This window comes from Hippoglossus stenolepis, chromosome 6 (assembly GCF_022539355.2).
Source record: "Hippoglossus stenolepis isolate QCI-W04-F060 chromosome 6, HSTE1.2, whole genome shotgun sequence".
Taxonomy (NCBI): Eukaryota; Metazoa; Chordata; class Actinopteri; order Pleuronectiformes; family Pleuronectidae; genus Hippoglossus; species Hippoglossus stenolepis.
Genome location: NC_061488.1, coordinates 18,818,266 through 18,837,268, shown reverse-complemented (window position 1 = coordinate 18,837,268; position 19,003 = coordinate 18,818,266). Strand labels below are relative to the sequence as shown.

The window sequence follows — 19,003 nt, the reverse complement described above, 5'->3', positions numbered from 1 at the left end:
CCATCTTTATAGTATATGGGTATGCCATGCAAACAGTGACTTCCTTGGACTTATTACCAACCTACCATCTTTATTATGATTAATATGTGTTGTAAAGTTTTATTACACCCACTAGTCCCCAGTGTTTGACCCCAGCTTGATGAGTGACCAAAATGTGAATAGAAACTTGGCCTTAGTTTCTACTTTTTTTCATGCAGCAGTTGCATATCAAGTGAGATAGCCTTAATATCACATCATGAATCAGTTATCACTCTGCTGAACAGGCTAAAATTGCAGTAATTGCTATAAAAGACAAAATTGGATACCCAGAAGTCCTTGTCAGTCCTGTAACAGTCCGTATAACTAATAGAGAAGCTGAGGAAAATGTTATTGGATGACTTTACAGATAAGAACCTTGACTGTGTTTTGAACTTGAGGGAAGACATTTAACCATCTGTTCCAGACACTATTTAGTTTTTCTATGGAAAGAAACTACTGAGCACTTAAAAGAAACAGATATTCCATGCAGGCTGTTTTCACCACTGTGGGGTGAAAACACTGTATCACCAACTCTTCAGTTTTTTCACAGCCAAGACCCAGATGCAGTCACATACCGTATTTACTGTGTACCATCAGTTTGTGGATACACTTCTCCAGAAGTGTTGTGTTTTTAATCTTTCCTGCGGTCTTCCTCTCTATACAAGACTGACGCACTGGAGAGAATGCCAACCATTTTGTAACACGCATATGCACGCGCACACACACACATTCATACACACCCGAAATGCCATTGCAGTGTTGCGTTCTTCAGCAGAGTCTTATATAAACATGTAATTTATACTTGGTTGTTATATAACCTTGTGGTTACGGAACATTTCCCCACCGCTACACACCCCCACCTCTCCGAGACACCCTATGATTGTGTTCCCAGTGGTTACAGATTCTCTGGATTCACATATCTGTCCTTGTACATTCTGTGTTGCTCATGTGAGGAGTAGCAAGTCTTGGACCCACAGGGGGTGTGTAAGAGAACAAATTAATGGCTCGGAAAATTCGCTGTGGGTGCTGTTTACTCTGTGACACTCGCTGACTGCTGATGATTCAGCATTTTGTCAAGACACTTGGTTGCATTACCAGTTTCTCAGCCCAGGGTGCAGAGGTGCAGTAGGTTCATTTAAGTACAGGACTGAACCTATGTCGCGCGGGGTTATGTGATTTCTTTTGAAAGGTTATGTTACCACAGTTTTTACCATGGCAAAGATACATCCATTAGTCAACTGTATCTGGCCATGCCATCAAATGTTAAGACTGATTTATGCTGCCTTTTATGTAAAAGAGAACAGCAAACATGGCGATAGTGGAGGAGGTTGTGATAATGCACCCTCAATGAAAGAGGACTGTTTGCCCCTGTTACTTTTAATTAATACCAATGGTTCAACTAATGTTGATAGCATTAATATACTGAGAATATGTCATCCAGCTCATAGACAGAAACAACATGGTCAGCCTGATGGTGATACTGCATCTGTCTCCTCTTCCAGCTGCTCCCGCTCAGCCAAAGGGAGGTTCTTATTTTCTCTAAAGCAGATAATGTAAAGTTCTCTGGTAAACCCATTCAAATGGTTGTTAAAGGTTTGGACTGTGTCCGCAACTGTGACCAGTCTGGTAATGGCCTCTCTCATTTTCCTTTTATTCATCAGTGGAAACACAAGTCCTGTACAGAATCCAGGATAATCAGTTTGCACTTTGTTATTCTCTTAATTATTGAATGCTCTCATTTTCCTTTTATTAGTATATAATATTATAATATATTAACATTACATTTATTATCATTATTACCATTCATTATTACTATTATTATTTTTAGTTGTTGTAAATAATAGCTCCAGCAACTTTTAATTAATTTAACAATTAATAAAATCATATTTCACAACATATGTAATTAAGGCGCTGCCAGTATATCTCTCTGTATCTCTATTTCTCTGTCTTACTCTCTCTCTCTCTCTCTCTCTCTCTCTCTCTCTCTCTCTCTCTCTCTCTGGTGAATAATTCCTGGACTTATCCTTTCGATCCTTATCCTTTGTTTGCGTGCCACCAATATGTTCTCTTTAATGTGTGTGTGTGTGGGGGGGGGTGGGTGTGTGTGTGTGTGTGTGTGTGTTGTGTGTGGTGTGTGTGTGTGTGTCCGTCCACCTCCTCTCACTCTGAAATGCATCTCTCTTTGAATGACCTCACTTTCATCTCTCTACCCTCTTCCTGTCTGCTCCCTCGGTGTCTCTTCGGAGTGTGTGTTTGCGTTTAGGCTCTGTGAATTTCAGGAATCGTTATATAACTGTTCTGTAATTTGGAGGGAGGTGGGGGACAAAAAAAACAAGGGTTAGATGCTGTGATAGAGTGAATGATTAATTTAAATCAGTGATATCTACAAATAAAATCACTTGTTTGGTGAATCTAATCTCTCACTGATTGGCTACAAAGTATTGAGCTTGTGTCCACTTTTCCATTTGCTGGTCTAGACACAGTCTAAGTCTGTGGTACTTAATGTTTCCTGCTTTTTGATTGAAATACTTGGAAGAAGAACAGCGAAGTTAGCCGGAGAATAAAGGCTTAATAGAGGAAAGGCATTACAGTGCTGCACACACTTTACAACTAACAAAACAAATTGGCCTGTTTTTAAGCAGTAGCTTCACATTACAAACCAAAGAGAAATTTGGGCCTATCTTGAACCTGTAGCCTTAAGAAACAAGCCTGTATTGCCTTTGTCATAGATGTGTGTCTCATTCCCATAATGTGGCATCACTAGCCTGGCTATGTTTAGTAACGTCGTGAAATTGAAAAGTGTGTTGGCAGCGTGTCCTTGTCTGTCCAGTCATGCCAGGCAGATTCTTTGCTGCTGGACCAGCCTACATATTTCTCTGTGTGTAAGTTATGTATATGTTGATCTATGTTCTTCTGTGAACATTCGTCCCTCTGGAATGTGTGTGTGCATGCATGTGTGTCTGCGTCGTGTTTGTGTCCTGTTTTGTGTCCTGTCTTGAGTCCTGTCTTGTGTTTCGTAAGCCGTCCATATTTATGATCCAGCTCTTACATAAGCCTCAGATCTAGTTCAGTGTGTCTCTGGCAGAACAACTGAGAGGAGGAGGAGGAGGAGGATGAGAGAAGACGAAGAAGGTGTAAGTGAAATCCAGGCTGATTGAGGGTAGAACAAAGAGATTGTTAAAGATCAGGACAAAGATCAGAGTTATAGCTGCAATTCATTACTTTATACTTTGGCTTAGTTTGATGATGAAGAGGAGTATGGTTTTAAAAATTCAGTTTAGTTAAATGTGATTTGAATCAATGTGAAAACATTAATGCTCACAGGCTGCAGCTGACAACAGCAATGGAATGCGCTGAACAAGTTTAATGGAAGTTTCCATTTCAGGCACAGTAAACAAGAGAGAGAGAGAGACTGTTTGTGTCTCATACACACCTCAAAGTGACAAAAGTGTGAACAGTGAGTGATAGTGGAAAAATAACACAGTGCTGATCCAGTCAAACTGGCTGCTTGATTGGTTGGGAGGAACTACATCTTTAACTTGTGGTTGTTCACCACCACATAATGATTGTATTTTATGATTTATTACTCACGGGGATAATTTATAGGTGTGTGACTGGAAGTTCAATCAGTTCTCGGTGGCAGTGGACGGCCACAGGAATGCTCATCATTAATCAAATGACACAACTATACTCACCCACCCGGCCTTAAAGACGAGGGGGAGGTTCTGGATGTTCTACTTTAGATTTTTTTGGGGGGGTAGAAATAAACCCTGTTATAAAAGTCACACAGCTATTGGGACTTTGACATTGAAATGTTCCATTCAGATCCATGTCTACCAGGGCCCATACCGCATCATTCCACCAAGTTTCGTGGAAATCCGCTCACTTGTTTTCGTGTAACCTCGCTTACAAACCAACAAACAGACATGGATGGAGGTAATAACCATTATTTCTTCTCTTCCTCTGACAGACCAGTCCCACAGCGCCCCCTTCAGCTCCGAGAATGAAGCTCAGGGAGGCGACCCAACTGTGTGGCAGTGCACTCCTCCCCCATCTACCTCACCTTTGGGGGAGGCGCCAGCCCACCCTCCCCCCTACCAGCCAGCATCCAGACCCCGATCCAGGCCGGCTAGCCAAAGCCCCTCCCCTCCCTCCGCCCTGATGGGAACCAAGAAGAGAAGCTCCAAACCGGCGCACATGAGACGCAACATCAGGTACTGAACTCGACATCCTCACTTCAGCTCTAATGGTTGTGCTAGTCAGACACTTTTAAATAATGATTTCAAATGCAACCGTTAGCCCACCATCGTCAGCGTTAGATGTTGACTTCAATATACATCATTAGAAAAAGAAAAAGATTCCCTGTCTGGTTGTTACTGTGACATGTCGTCAGAACGATATTGTTTGTGTGTCTGAAACAACCGAGAATACAAAGTAATTCAATTTTGTATCCGCTTACTGGGCCAGAAAAAACTAATAACATTTGAGTTTCAACTTTCTTAAACAACTTTCCAAAAATTTGTCTGACTTTTGCCTGACAAGTAGTAACCAGTCAACCTTGAGATCAATGGGATTATTACACAATCCTCTGAGTATGTTACTGCTACGGTGCAGAGAAAAATAACATTCACTCAGCCCAGTGACCACATATTATATCAACATTGTAACAACACCCATTGTTGGCTGGAAAGTGGGATTTACGACGAATAAGTTGAGGACAGGCCAATTCCTTCTAAGATCTATCAGTGATTACACATGTGCTTCGCCTGCTGCGTCAGTCCTCCGGCTGCCAGCGGCCATGATATGCTGTTGCTCAACCTCAACTATGCTGTTGCTTTTACATAACAGCTTCTTAAGAATAATATCAAACATGTGTGTCAGAGTTGCAAGCTCCGGCTCTGTCGATGATACAATATTTAACTATTTGTGTCTGTAAGTGTAAAAATGAGATACAAGGTTCTTGTCTGTCACTATTACTAGCGTTGTTCAATTCAATTTCATCCAAAGTGGTACACATGAATATCTTTTCCAGAATTTCAAAAGTGATTGATTGGTCTAAAGCCTTTCTCTAATGAAACCGTCCAGCTGTCAAAATTATGGCAGCATAGGCTACTACAACTACAATTACTACGACTACGACAGACTACTACTAACACTACGACTACTACTTCTACAACAACTATGACAACGACATCCACCCCCACTACTACTAATAATAATAATGATATTATTGACATAATTAACGTAACTTAACAAAATTCCTTTATTTGTGGGAACTGATATTTATCTAAATTTGAGGGAACCTAACTTCTAACAATGTACAAAAGTCATCCTACAAGCCCACAATAAACTGTTCCTTTTTTTTTCTCTTACTAAAGTAGCTTAGAACAAGTACATTCATTTTGATATAGTATTAAACTGTCACGCATCAATTTTTGCCAACTACGAAGCTAAATGTTTTTGCTAGAGCTAGTTGCTAATGTTATTAGCAGTTTGGTGCAGGGCAGGTAGTGAACAACCAGGCTATTTTACTTTTGAAGCTAAAAGTGACTGGTAGTTCCTCGGAGCTTAAGTGATTATTCTGTGGGTTCACATGGCTCACACCTTTCAAATTACACAGATATTTGATTCTCTGATTCCCTGTAGTTATTATCACAGTTGTAAAGAATGCACTGTTCGATATGCCATGGTCGTCATCATCATATTAATGTATTTTCAATGGAACCCATGCGTCTCCCTAACCTTTAACACAGATCCTGGGACAGTTGATGAAACCAAACATATTTTATTCTTTTGTAGGAAGTTACTGAGGGAGCATCAATTGGAGGCCGTGACCAAAGTCGTCCAGCAGGAGGAGCTGGAGAGAAGGCGACGTCTGGACCAGCAGAGAAAACCGGATTTCCCCTTACCGCTGCTGCCTGAATACACAACTGGTGAGAGCGAAAATCCTAATCCACAAAAATACTTACATAAATGCTGACGGCAGCAACTGGTCGATTCGATACAAAGCCTTTAACTTTTCACTTTTACGCCCTGCATCCTGAGTTCCCAATCCTAACTGTTAGCAAAGTACAAACCACAAAATCACCTATCAAACATGTTGCTTTAAAGGGATAGTTCACCCAAATAGATAATTCACTCATTATCTACTCAACCCTATGCTGATGGAGGGGTGGGTGAAGTGTTTGAGTACACAAAACACTTCTGGAATTTCAGGGGTAAACGGTGTAGTAGCCGAATCCAATACAACTGAAGATATTAGGGACTTTTCTCCATATTGCTCCTGTGGTGTCATCCAAGTGTCCGCAAGCCCCAACATTCATATTTGACTCGAAACGATGTCATCTACAGCATGTTTTAAAACCTAAATGTCCGCTAATAACTTCTGACGAGGTTCATTCAGGGAGGAGTCCAATATGAATGTCGGGCATTATGGCGAGCATTATGGAGGCATGTTAGGTTTTTTTTCAGTTGTTTCTTTACATCTGAAGATAAGTCCCTAATATCTTCAGTTGTATTCGATTTGGCTGCTACACTGTTTACCTCTGAAACTCCAGAACTGTTTTGTGGACTCAAACACTTCACCCACCCCTCCAATATAATTTTTGGGTGAACTATCCCTTTAATCTTAGGAGAAGGTTTTATCCAGCTTCAGAATTGTCTTTTATAATATCACATCATATCCTATATCTTATCACACTTCAGTACGTGGTCATTCATTGTCAAATGTCCTGTGACGGTCAGGTTACTCTCTGTTAATGCTGCATTGTGTTACTCTCCATCTCTCCAGGCGATGTAGCCAAGCATGTGTCCTCAGCATCGGCATCGACGGTATCCCAGCACGACGTGAAGTCCGCCGCACAGGCACTGATCTGCCTGGACTCCAGCAGCACTGGCATCAGCGAGGAGGACAGCAAGACTCACGCACATGACTCTGTGACCAGAGAGCACAGACACAAGACAGGTGAGACACAGATTCTTCTCAGAACACAAACACAAACAGGCAGCTTCCCTCAAACATTTTTATAACTCAATTGTCATGTGTGTAAAGATACTTCATAAAATCACGGTGTGGCTGAACGTCAAGAATGATTATTTTGACACTGTTCAGAAAGATGAGGTCCTGGCTCAGGCCCTGTATATTTCCAAAAATTATCAAAATTATAGCAGATCCCCAAGCTGTATTTGTTTAAGTATAAACACTAGTGATGAGGTGAGGAGCCGGAGCCCTTCACACTGCAGGTCTCTCGCCCAGATTGCCCTCTGACCTTTTTTGAATATGCAAGTGGGCCAGTAAGTCAGACGTCTGTGGGAGGTCATGAAAGCAGATAGGGACACGGAGCTGTGAAGTCTATTTATCATCCACTATGTATGTTCTCAGCTGTCTGCATAGCAGGGCAAAGCCTAAAGTAATCTACATGCTAGTTCTTCACACCTCTAATGCAACATGTGAAGAGTTTAGAGACGCCAGGCGTTGGGAGGTTTTCAGAATCGGGTTTATGCCAATTAGGTTTACACATACAATTAATTTTTCTGTGGTGTGTTTGTGCAAGTGTTAATATAAAAAATATATGTAAAAATATTATAAACACCAGGGACGGGATTGTGCAATACCCTCGAGAATGGATTGTGCAAAGTAGAGTTAGTCTGTTATTGGCCACAGGAAGTTGAAGTGTTTTGGTTTCAGGTTTTGAAACAAAAGGATAGTTCAAGTGTTTTTCAGCCAGGTAACAGTCCAACAGACGTTCAGACCTTCAAAGACCATGAGAGGTTTTCACAGGACAGAACAGAAACGGCTTCTGGGCTTTCAATCAAATGTTTCTGCTCTTAAACAACAGTGCTTTTAGCAGAACATTCCTGAAGTGAGGTTAAATTTAGGTTTTTGGTAGAATCATCAATTGTCCCATGGGACTATGTTTAAACTCAAACAAAGGGGTTGCACAATGTGCAATTATAAAATTAGGAAACAAATGTTTTTATTTTGCTTTTTAAAAGCTGAAGTTTAAAGTCCAATTCTTTGCCCCGGGGCACATCAGGGATTCACCGAGGGAACGATGTATCAAAGGGAAACATCACTCCAACTTTTTAAGTAGTTTGCCTGTGTCTAGTGGAAAATTCACATCTCTAAAGCATCAGTCTCTTTGAGATTAAGCAAAGCAGCACTTAATCGCCTCATGACAGCCATGCATTTATTAAATTACACACTCTGTTTCACATTTCTTTCTGAGCCCACGGGTCTGAAAAATCCGGCTCATTAAAAGACCAAAGCTTGAATTAGATTGAATTTCGAGACAAAATCAGTGGATGAAGAAAAAATAAAACCAAACATCAATTCGACTGAGGTTTTTACTCCAAAGCCGAAGCACAACAGATATCTGCGTTCCCGCTGTCTTCTCAGAACAGTAGACACAAGGATGATTAATTGAAATGAATGTTGGTGATAATATTAAAACTTTTGTCCACAAAGACAGCGCCATCAAAACGCTAGTCACCACTGCAGATTTGATAGTTGGACTCATTGCATGACTTCCTGCTGTGTCAGTTCAGACAATATAAATGACGCTGTGTGTTCACTCCACATGCAGATCCTTAAATTCTTTCAGCAGTGAACCGACTTTTTGGAAACATGTACACCCAATTACTAAAAGCTAAAAGTCTCCCTACGCACTGTGTGCATGTGTTGGAGTTTTTGCAGATTAGCTGCCATCAGAATATTTAAAACCTTCACAGGGTACAGCATGTACCGTTCCCTTATTGCCTGAGTGCACACAAGCAGACGCCCAACATACACACCCACACATAAATGAGTAGGGGAGTAGACTGATGGGATGAATCAATGAACAACGATGAACAAAGAGAGATAATATGTAGATTTGGGAGCTGGGAAAGACAAAAGCAAAGGAGCGAGAGAGAGAAAAAAGCATGGAGAGAGGAAGAGCGATGAAAGGAGAGCGAGCGTCTGTGGGGCAGATCAGAGTGGGTCTGTGGAGCAATAAAGCTGGCTAATCCTGGTAATGAGCCAGAACACACATACACACTCTCACACACACACACGTATAAAGAACACACCCGCATACACCACAGTGGCACAGTGACATAGTTGGGGTTGTATAACCAGTCTCCCCCTCCACTCTAATCCTACTTGTATAACCAGGCATTCACTGCAGTTATATAAGCTCTCGCTCTCTCTCTCTCTCTCTCTCTCTCTCTCTCTCTCTCTCTTCTTTCACACACACTAACATGCTGACACACACTCCTCCCATCGTGCCCTCGCTGTTTGCCAGCTTGTGTAACTTTTCCCACTTGATACCACTGACGTTCAAATCCTTTTGTATCAGATATGGATTTCAGCCTCTCCACTTCACACGCACGCTTGGTGACGTCCGCGACTTAAGTAACGCCGCCTAAGTGCTTGTGATGGAGCCCTGCATCACTTGCCTATAAAATGTATAGGAAGAAGAGCTGCATCTGTATTTCATGTCACTCCACCATTTTGTTGATAAAGTCTAAGTGTTAAGTGTGGAGGATCCAAAACGCGTTAATTTGAAAAGCATATGGTCCAGCGCACATTCAAGCTCACAATAAATATGAAAAAAATGTTTTGCTCCTCAGGCAAAATTCATAGAAAAACAGCATCATACAGGTTAAGGCTTTACATCTTTATTTAAAGAATAACAAAAAAGAAACAAGAAGTAGATCCCAGCAGTAGAGCCCATACCCAACGTTCCCAGTACATTCGATCTAACGGCACCATATTGCTCAGCTTATAGAATATGAATATCATCAAGATCCATGAATTATCCCCTGAGAAAAAAACTAAAGTGTGGAAAAATGCCATATCCTTCAAAAAGTACTAGCAAACCCAGCTGTTGCTTTTCTGACGACTGCAGACTCACACACAAGGTGAACAGTGTGTTTTAGCCTTCGATGCACAAAAATACAATAAAATATATATTATGTTTTATCATCCTAAAAAGTTTTCTCCTATATGTTTTCAATTCCCTTTCTGTACACCTTGTCAGAGTGAGATGAAAAAAAAAATTTCTGACCATAGCTGTCTGAAAACAGTTTACAAGGTCTTTTTAGAAACCGTTAACATTTCACCTCCGCTGTCCTAATCAACCCTCATCTCGTGCCTCCTCTGTGCAGATGTGATTGATCTGAGCTCGGACGATGAGGACACCATCGTCCACATCAGCGGCGAGTCCACCAACGAGGAAGAAGAGAGCGAGCCCAGCGGCCTGCACGCCAACGACGGCCTGAACCAACCGGACGAGCAGGGCAGGGTGTTGGTGAACCTGAACCACCCGGATGCAGAGACGGACATTTTCCTGTTGCCTCAGCTGGCACGAGCAGTCAAACCTCACCAGGTATTAGGACTGCTACGAAATACCTAAACAAGCCAAACTTGATCTCTTTTTGTCTTTTGATGTGACGTATGTTCTGTGATATAAAGTCAGAGGGTGTGATAATTACCTGCTGTCAAATGGTTTGAGCAAAGTTCCCATTTCTTGATCTTGTTCTGGTGCGGCCCACCCTGCTGAGTGTGAACTTTTCCTTCAGTTTTAATGAGAAAAATACCTCTGCTTTTTCACCACCCACCTTATCTTCTTTCTCACACAATTTCCATCTGTCCTCCCTTTCCAACACTCCTCCTCCTACATTGTCATTTAACTTTGTTTTGCTCTCTTCTCTTCTTCTTTCTTCTTGGATCGCCATCTTCCCTCTCTTTTTTTCCCACCGCTTCATCCTCCGTCTCCTCTCTTGCCGTCGCTTCTCCTCAGATCGGCGGAGTCCGCTTCCTGTACGACAACCTGGTGGAGTCGGTGGAGCGCTTCAGCAGCAGCAGTGGGTTCGGCTGTATCCTCGCTCACAGCATGGGCCTGGGCAAAACCCTGCAAGTCATCTCCTGCATCGACGTCCTGTTCAGACACACCCGGGCCCACACCGTGCTCGCCATCGTACCTGTAAGCATCTATGGTTTCATGTTGGAATGAGAGGATGCGTGAAGGACTGAAGCGATAGGCACACGTTGAGCTCACTGTGGGACTATGAAGCACAGTTTCGCTTTGTGAGAAAGCGATAGGTGGCTGGTGGTCGGCGATAGGACCTTTAGAGATTTCTCCCATTGACGTCTTCTTTACTCACCCTTTTGGCGCTTCTCCTCACTAACTTTGCTATTGCTAGTGTTAGCCATGAGCGGGTGTAGCTTTAGAAGGTTATGCATAGCGCTGGTATTGTTGTTGCTCTTTAGGGCAGCCTTACATGTATTTCAGCTGAGGGTTTTATCTGCTCTGGTAGCTGCTTCTAGCGCCCCCGGCTGCATATCTGCTGTGGACTGCTTCATTACTGCACTGTGCTTAACCCACAGATTAAAAACTAGTCTACAACGATGTTGACCAATGTTTTTTATTGTCGAGTAGTCTGTGAAACGCTACATCTTGCCGACTAGTATTACATTTATGGTGGTGAATGTGTGAATAACAGTGCATCAATAAGTGAATGGACATGTGACTATGGATTTTTAAACTGGAAGTTTTAAAATATCAAAGGCGTAATCAACACATTTTGTTTTTTTGCTAAAAATGTTTAAAATGCATGAAGTGACTAAATGAGTAAAATATTCTGGTCAGTTCATCATGTCAGCCCAAGCCTAAGATCCCCCACTTACTTCTCTCTGTCAGGTGAACACGTTGCAGAACTGGCTGTCAGAGTTCAACACATGGGTCCCGCCCCCAGAGGGGTTGCCTCCAGATACCGACCCGGCACTGGTGACACCTCGCAGCTTTAAGGTTCACATCCTCAATGACGAACACAAGTGAGTAACGGGAACAAGAGCTTTTTTTCACCTTTTGAACTTCCTTTTCACTTTATCCCCATCTGGCTCTTCCTCCCTTCTATCTCGGCTTCATCCTCTTTCACAACAGCTGCTTCTGCCAGAAAGATTTGCTGATTCTCATGCGTTGCGCGTGTGTTTGGGCTTAGGGAGTAAAGAATGAAGGAATGCTGCAAGATGAGTGTGCAATTCAATGATACAGTCTTGTCTAGAAATGACACACTGACCTCATTCTGCGCCCCCCCCCCTCATTTCTTTGTATCTCGCCGGCGTGATTGTTAAAAAATCCTACTCTTCACACACTACTCATTTGCCATTGGTTTTTCAAGTTATTAGTCATTTATTAGAATCATTGTTTACAAATCAATGAAAGATAAAATAATCTGAGCTTTTGTGACAAATTCTTCTAGTTCAGCTTGAAGATGCTTCAAATCACATGTAAATTACTGAGAAGACAAAACGCTCCAAGAATACTTTTTGCATTGCTATAGAGTTGTCTTATTGCATTTTGAATAAGTATTATTTTCTTTGTAAAATCTAAGATTTTATTTGTATAGCTTTGGGGCACAATGTGCTTGTCACAGCACAAAGAGGGAGAGGCTGTGGTTCTTTTTGTGCAAATGGGGTAAATGATTCAAGAGATTCAAAAGAAAAGTCATGTGAAATATGAAAAAGAAGCTTAAATATATAAAATGTTCTCAGTTAAGAGAGACAGAAGAAAAATGTATCTGTTCTTGTGCTGCCCAGGAACACAGCTGCCAGAGCCAAAGTGGTAGAGGACTGGGCAAAGGACGGAGGAGTGCTGCTGATGGGCTATGAGATGTACCGCCTCCTGTCGATGAAGAAGAGTATCGTGGCCGGGAGGAAGAAGAAGAACAAGAAAACAACTGGACCCGTAGTCGTTGACCTGGACGAAGAGGACAGGCAGCAGGAACTGCTCACAGGTGAGAAAGAGTAGGGTAAAGAAGAAGACAAGGGTGATAGAGGTTCGGAGTAGAGGAAGAAGGAGGGAATAGAGAAAGGAAATGAAAACATAGAGAAGGGCAAGAAATGTGTTGAAAACTTCACATTAATCAAAGTTTTAAACATTATCTCTCGTCTTCCTCCAGGTATCGAGAGAGCTTTAGCCCGACCTGGTCCAGATGTGGTGATCTGTGACGAAGGCCACCGCATCAAGAACTGCCACGCCAGCACGTCCCAGGCTCTGAAGAACATCCAAACTCGACGCCGCGTGGTCCTGACCGGCTACCCACTGCAGAACAACCTGATTGAGTACTGGTGCATGGTGGATTTTGTCCGACCCGACTTCCTAGGTAAAGGGCAAGATCTGTATTGTACTTCACTTCCTGAATTTGAGCACTTTTCGTGATCCAAAGACTGACTACAGTTTTTAACGCTCTGTATGCATTTCAGGTACACGCCAGGAGTTCAGTAACATGTTTGAGCGTCCTATTCTGAACGGGCAGTGTGTGGACAGCACGCCTCAGGACGTTCAGCTCATGAGGTACAGGAGCCATGTGCTGCACAGCCTGCTCGAGGGCTTTGTACAGAGGTGAGATAGTGCTTTTACAAACCTGCAGTCACAGTCCAGAAAGTAAAACTCAACCTCCTTAAACATTTTATACATCTACTGACACCTGTCTTCATTCCAGACGAGGCCATGATGTCCTGAAGGACCAGCTGCCCTCTAAGGAGGAGCATGTCATGCTGGTGCGTCTGTCTCCGCTGCAGAGGGCGCTCTACACAGAGTTCATGACCCGCTTCAGGGAGGCAGGAAACTCCGGCTGGCTCAGCCTCAACCCACTGAAGGCTTTCTGTGTCTGCTGCAAGGTGAGGAGCAGGGCATGTGTGCAGAACGCTATGAACTCAACCTGGACACAAAAAGATGATTGTTTGATATGTATGGTAGTTTTTTCCTTTAAATTTGGAGAATTTATCTCCAAAGTTTTTTTCAAAAAAATCTAAGTCCTAGTTTTAGTATGGTTTTTTTTTAAAACCTACATCCTCCTCTTCCTCCTCCTAAAACATGTCTCTTACTGCCTAAACCTTGGTCAGCAGACACATTGTTTGGGTCTGAATCATGTATTTATCAATGAAACACTGCTATACTATGGATTAAATACTTTTTGCAGACTAAGAGAGCTAACAAACAAACAAACAAAATTTCCCGCAATTTCATTTTGCCTTACGACATTGTGGAAGAGACGCACATACTTCATCCAGCTGAAAATGGATAAGCATGCAAATGTTGCACCAGGTTTTCAGGGTATATGCACGCATGTTGCGTCCGGTCTGATTCGGTTAATCAAGGTAATTTTATCTGAACTTAGAAACTTTTACACTTCAACTGTCAGTAATTGTTGTGTTACCCAAAATTTAAGTAAATGTGATGATTAATTCCTGTATATTTATTGTGAGTGTTGCTAAAAAGCTGGTGTCCTGTCATTCGTCAGATTTGGAACCATCCAGACGTGCTGTACGAGGCCCTACAGAAGGAAAACCTGGCGAGTGACCAGGATTTGGACCTGGATGACATGACCTCCACAGGACACACCCGGTGTCCGTCCGCTCCCAATCAGAAGCCCAAGCCCCTGGAGAACCCTAACCCCGCCGGCGGTCTGAGTCTCACCCAGCTGCAGGAGAAAGCCAATCAGGTCATCACTTACGAATGGGTACGTTCAAAGAGGAGCACTTTTACTACTGCAGCGCAAATCTTTGAGGACAAATGCCAGGTTTTCCAACCTTTACAAGTTTAGTTGTAAACAGAAAAGTTCATTTTTTAATGATACTTTCTCTCTTTTGCCAAATGTAAGTCTGGTATCGCTTTAATTGTGTAATTTTATGAATTTACTTTCCTAAACCTTCTTTGTTAAGTTTGTTGGTGTATTTATCTGGCAACAAATAATAATAATAAACTTTATTAATATCGCACTTTTTAAAAACAGAGTTTACAAAGTGCTTTGAGAACAAAGCAAGAAAAGTACATTAAAACTAGAAAAGTAAATTAAAAGTCACTTCCCTTTTAAACAAAGAGTAATACACACTTTTTTTTCACTTTTAAATAAATCCCACAGTATTTGTTAAATAGTTGTTGTCATTGCTTATATTGTAACCTCACTTCTTTATGGTCAGTTTTAGTTGCATGGATGAGAACAACGTCTACGTAAACAGCTGAACTATGAATTTGAAACAAATGTTTAAAAGGGACGGGACTTTTAATCATCTCTCTTTTCATGTGGCCAGGCGAAGGAAATCATGTGTGACTACGAACCTGGCATCCTGGAGAACTCGGCAAAGATGGTGATGCTGTTCCACCTGATAGAGGAGAGCGTCAGGACGGGAGACAAACTGCTCGTCTTTAGGTAAAAGTTCAGACAAATCTAAGCATTTATCCTCAAGTTTTTTCCCTGTGGCAGCTTCGCTCAGCTTTATAACATGATTAGGTTAAATTCTACTTTGCATTACATTTACATTCCAGCCTGTGATCTAATCTGATATCTCTCCTGTCCTCCTCCTGCAGTCAGAGCTTGTCCACGCTGACGGTGATTGAGGATTTCTTGGCAAAGAGGCCGGTGCCTCACTCGCCCAACACGTCCGACAGAGAGAGACCCAATCAGAACTGGGTCCGCAACCTCAACTACTACAGTAAGTGGTCATTTAAAATGATTGACAGATGTGTTTTCGTGCCTGGTATTTGAATGAGTAAATATGCTGAATATATCTGAAGGATGAGTCAGTTTTAAAAGTTGTTAAGCAGAAACACGAGTGACACATACAGTGACACATTAGGTCGAATATGGTTGACCTTATTGTCTTCATTAGCATATTCAAGAAATAAAAACTAGTTTTCTGCTCACTGTACTAAATATTACACACTAATAAATGTGGTGGTGGCAGTTGTTTGGTTTTCTGCTGCTTCTCCTCCCATTGACTCTCAATGAGTGCTGCCACCTGCTGGTCTTTCTCAATATCATCCAGACTTTGGTTAATGGTTCTCCACAGGCCCAGAAAGGACTTGACAGCTGTTGTAGAGTTGCTGTTTTTGTATTTCAGATGTATCAAGAATCACTTTGAAAAATATAAGCGATGTACATTACATTAGTCATGTTAGCCATAATATATCTTACGGTAATGGCCAGGCATAGAGATAGAGATGTCCAAAACCATTAGCTAATTTTTCACAAATATCATCTTTTATCCTGTGTACACTTGTTTTATTTTCTGTGTAGATTCCATATAATAGCAGGTGGAGAATGAAATTGAAAGGGATGGAGTTGCAATATTAGTATTTTTATTTGCAGATAAAAACTCAGTTTACATACATCTGCCAACAGTCCCCTTCAAAGTTCAATCAAGCTGCACAAAATGTTTCTAAAGTTCCATGAATTATTCCCCTGGTAAAATGTTGAAAAATCCTCCATCTTACAATGTTAAAGAAATTCGGGGGGGGGAGTCCTTGATCTCTCCTTCCACCAAATTGCGTGGAAATCTGTTTGGTTGTTTGTGTAATCTTGGTTACAAATAAACAGACAGGGGTGAAAACATAACCTCCTTGGCAGAAGCAATTATTAAGCAGGTAAACAAAACTATTCTTTAAAGAAAAGAGATAAAAAGCACAAAGTAAGATAAATATGTATTCAACTGTATTTTCCAAAAGCATCACTGTGTGCAAAGCTGCTGAAAACCTTGTTGTAACTCTGTATTGTTTGTTTGTTGTCTTGAAGGACTGGATGGAAGTACGACGGCCTCAGAGAGAGAGAGACTGATAAACCAGTTCAACGACCCATCCAACACCTCCGCGTGGGTTTTCCTGCTGTCAACCAGGTAACAAGTCAACTCAGCGGCCAAAATATTAATGGTAGCAAATGACTTGAGGTTGGAATGTAATATTTAGCTGCTTTAATCAAACACGACTTGACCTCTTTGTCCCTCAGGGCTGGTTGTCTGGGTGTGAATCTGATCGGGGCGAACCGCGTGGTGGTGTTTGACGCCTCCTGGAACCCCTGCCATGACGCCCAGGCCGTGTGCCGTGTCTACCGCTACGGTCAGAGGAAGCAGTGTCACATCTACCGACTTGTGTGCGACTTCACGCTGGAGAAGAAGATCTACGACCGCCAGATCTCCAAGCAGGGAATGTCCGGTGAGCTGGTGACAGGGATACATGGAACAGCACTGCCTTTTAATATGACCGTGGACACATTACAGTCAAATAACTCAAATAATCTCACATAATGTATAACCTAAAATAAACATTTTGGTAGATTAAAAAAGTGACACCAAACTAAGAGAGAGAGAGAGAAACCAAAGAAAGGCTTAAAAGAATCCATACTACATAAAACCGTGTAGAATATATTAAACCAGTGTTTCCCACAGAATTAATTCAATCTATGGCGGTATCTGGGGTGCACGTGCACGAACTCGAGGGTCACTCTCACTCAACAGATTCCAAGTGACAGGTTAACAGACTAAAGATTGAAAGATGAGTTCTCACATGAGAAAAACAACTGCATTGCATGCCACATTTGTAGCTGAAACTACTGTCTGCATAGACAGTCAAAATGTTGTGGACCATAGCACGAGCACACTGTATCGTAACAGTGAGCATGTGGCAAATGGTGCTGCACACACCAGGCTAGAGATCTCTTATGTGATTTGTCAGCAGTTGTCAGCAGTGAAATCTAAATGGATGGACAATAGTGATGGTTTTAAAGTGTTTCCCATTTATGATCTAGACTGCGGCAGCCCCACATATTCTAGTTTGTCATGCCACAGTTTCATAATTAGCATTTTTTACAGTTCTACTTCTGTCAGTAATGAAACTTACTGAAAACTACAGTCCAGTCTCTTCTGTGTGAAGAGACCTCCCGCCCAGAACTAAATCTTTTGTGTTGAAACCAGAGCTCTCCTGCCAAGAGGCTCTTGTCTGACAGAGTAAATTGTCTCAAGTGTTTGTTGTAAGCTTCGACTGGTGAGACGGACACACTGAAGCCGCTGATATTTTGGAGAGCTGTGTTAATCAGCCATTTCCAGTTGCTCTCTTTTTGTTCATGTGCTCCTCCCTGTCCTACCATCCTGGTCCACTCAACCCTTTCTCTTCTTCCTCTTGTTTCTTCATCAGACCGGGTGGTGGACGACCTGAACCCTGTGCTGACCTTCACCAGGAGGGAGGTGGAGTCACTTCTTCACTTCGTGGAGGAGGAGCCGGACCCCACCCATGTTCTGCTGCAGCCCCAGGACAGTATGGAGCGAGTCCTCAGAAAGGCGCTACACCGCTATCCTCACCTAATCACCAAGGTAGATGAACAGATAATTCTTTATCATGATCTTGTGAGGCAGACAACGAATTTGATCATGTGTCAACTTACGTAGAGAAGGCTGCACCAGAGATCACTGGAAAGACAGGAAATGGCAAATACAGACGAAAGATGAATATCATCCATATCATTAGTATCTGTATTTTTCAAGGTCGCCCTATTATTCAAAGAGCCCTTGAGTCAAACTAACACCTGCTCAACCAAAAGCACAACTTGCTGAAGACATGGTGGTATTCACCATGCTGTTTCTTTTTTCCCGTGTGTCATGAACCCAAAACCTCTGCTTTTTATGGACTTTTCCCCCCTGCTCATCAAAAAATTGTCTTTATTTATCTTTATTTACATTTGATCGCCTGTTTGTGCACACAGATGCACAAAGCACACCATGCTTTTTCCCCTGGCTTTTTCTTAGGCATTTTTTAAACTGCCGCAGACTGTTGCAACACATCTCTGTGTGATCGAGCCCTAATTACTTAGATGTTGGCATTTTAAATTAGATAAACTTCACATGTAAACAACCTGTCATTGTCATCTGCTTCTATGAGAGAGACATAAATGAATGACACATATCTCGCATTCTTTTTCATCCACCCTTTCTGCCTTCCAGCAACCATTCCCCCATGAGTCCCTGCTGATGGACCGCAGGGAGCTGAAGCTGAGCAAAGCCGAGAAGTCGGCTGCTAAGAAGGGTTATGAAGACGAGAAGAGGGCCTCAGTGCCGTACACCCGCCCTTCCTACGCTCACTACTACCCCGCCAGTGACCAGAGCCTCACCAACATCCCCGCCTTCAGCCAGAGAAACTGGTCAGTGACTTTTTTTTTTTTTTACGTTTAT

The 19,003-nt window shown here is 42.2% G+C and overlaps 1 protein-coding gene across 4 annotated transcripts in view; it reads left to right on the top strand.

Moving 5' to 3' along the window:
- The window catches only part of LOC118110984 (helicase ARIP4-like), a 69,644-nt gene that overhangs the window by 45,261 nt on the left and 5,380 nt on the right, over positions 1–19,003 (top strand). For all 4 annotated transcript variants that reach the window (XM_047340303.1, XM_047340304.1, XM_047340306.1 and 1 more), the window contains 17 exons: positions 3,989–4,232; positions 5,818–5,951; positions 6,809–6,982; positions 10,168–10,388; positions 10,803–10,985; positions 11,703–11,836; positions 12,602–12,798; positions 12,964–13,167; positions 13,268–13,406; positions 13,507–13,684; positions 14,308–14,526; positions 15,098–15,216; positions 15,375–15,499; positions 16,579–16,678; positions 16,789–16,994; positions 17,973–18,148; positions 18,776–18,972. In XM_047340303.1, coding sequence (XP_047196259.1) covers positions 3,989–4,232; positions 5,818–5,951; positions 6,809–6,982; positions 10,168–10,388; positions 10,803–10,985; positions 11,703–11,836; positions 12,602–12,798; positions 12,964–13,167; positions 13,268–13,406; positions 13,507–13,684; positions 14,308–14,526; positions 15,098–15,216; positions 15,375–15,499; positions 16,579–16,678; positions 16,789–16,994; positions 17,973–18,148; positions 18,776–18,972 — 2,950 coding nt within the window. The remainder of the gene's footprint in view (positions 1–3,988; positions 4,233–5,817; positions 5,952–6,808; positions 6,983–10,167; positions 10,389–10,802; positions 10,986–11,702; positions 11,837–12,601; positions 12,799–12,963; positions 13,168–13,267; positions 13,407–13,506; positions 13,685–14,307; positions 14,527–15,097; positions 15,217–15,374; positions 15,500–16,578; positions 16,679–16,788; positions 16,995–17,972; positions 18,149–18,775; positions 18,973–19,003) is intronic.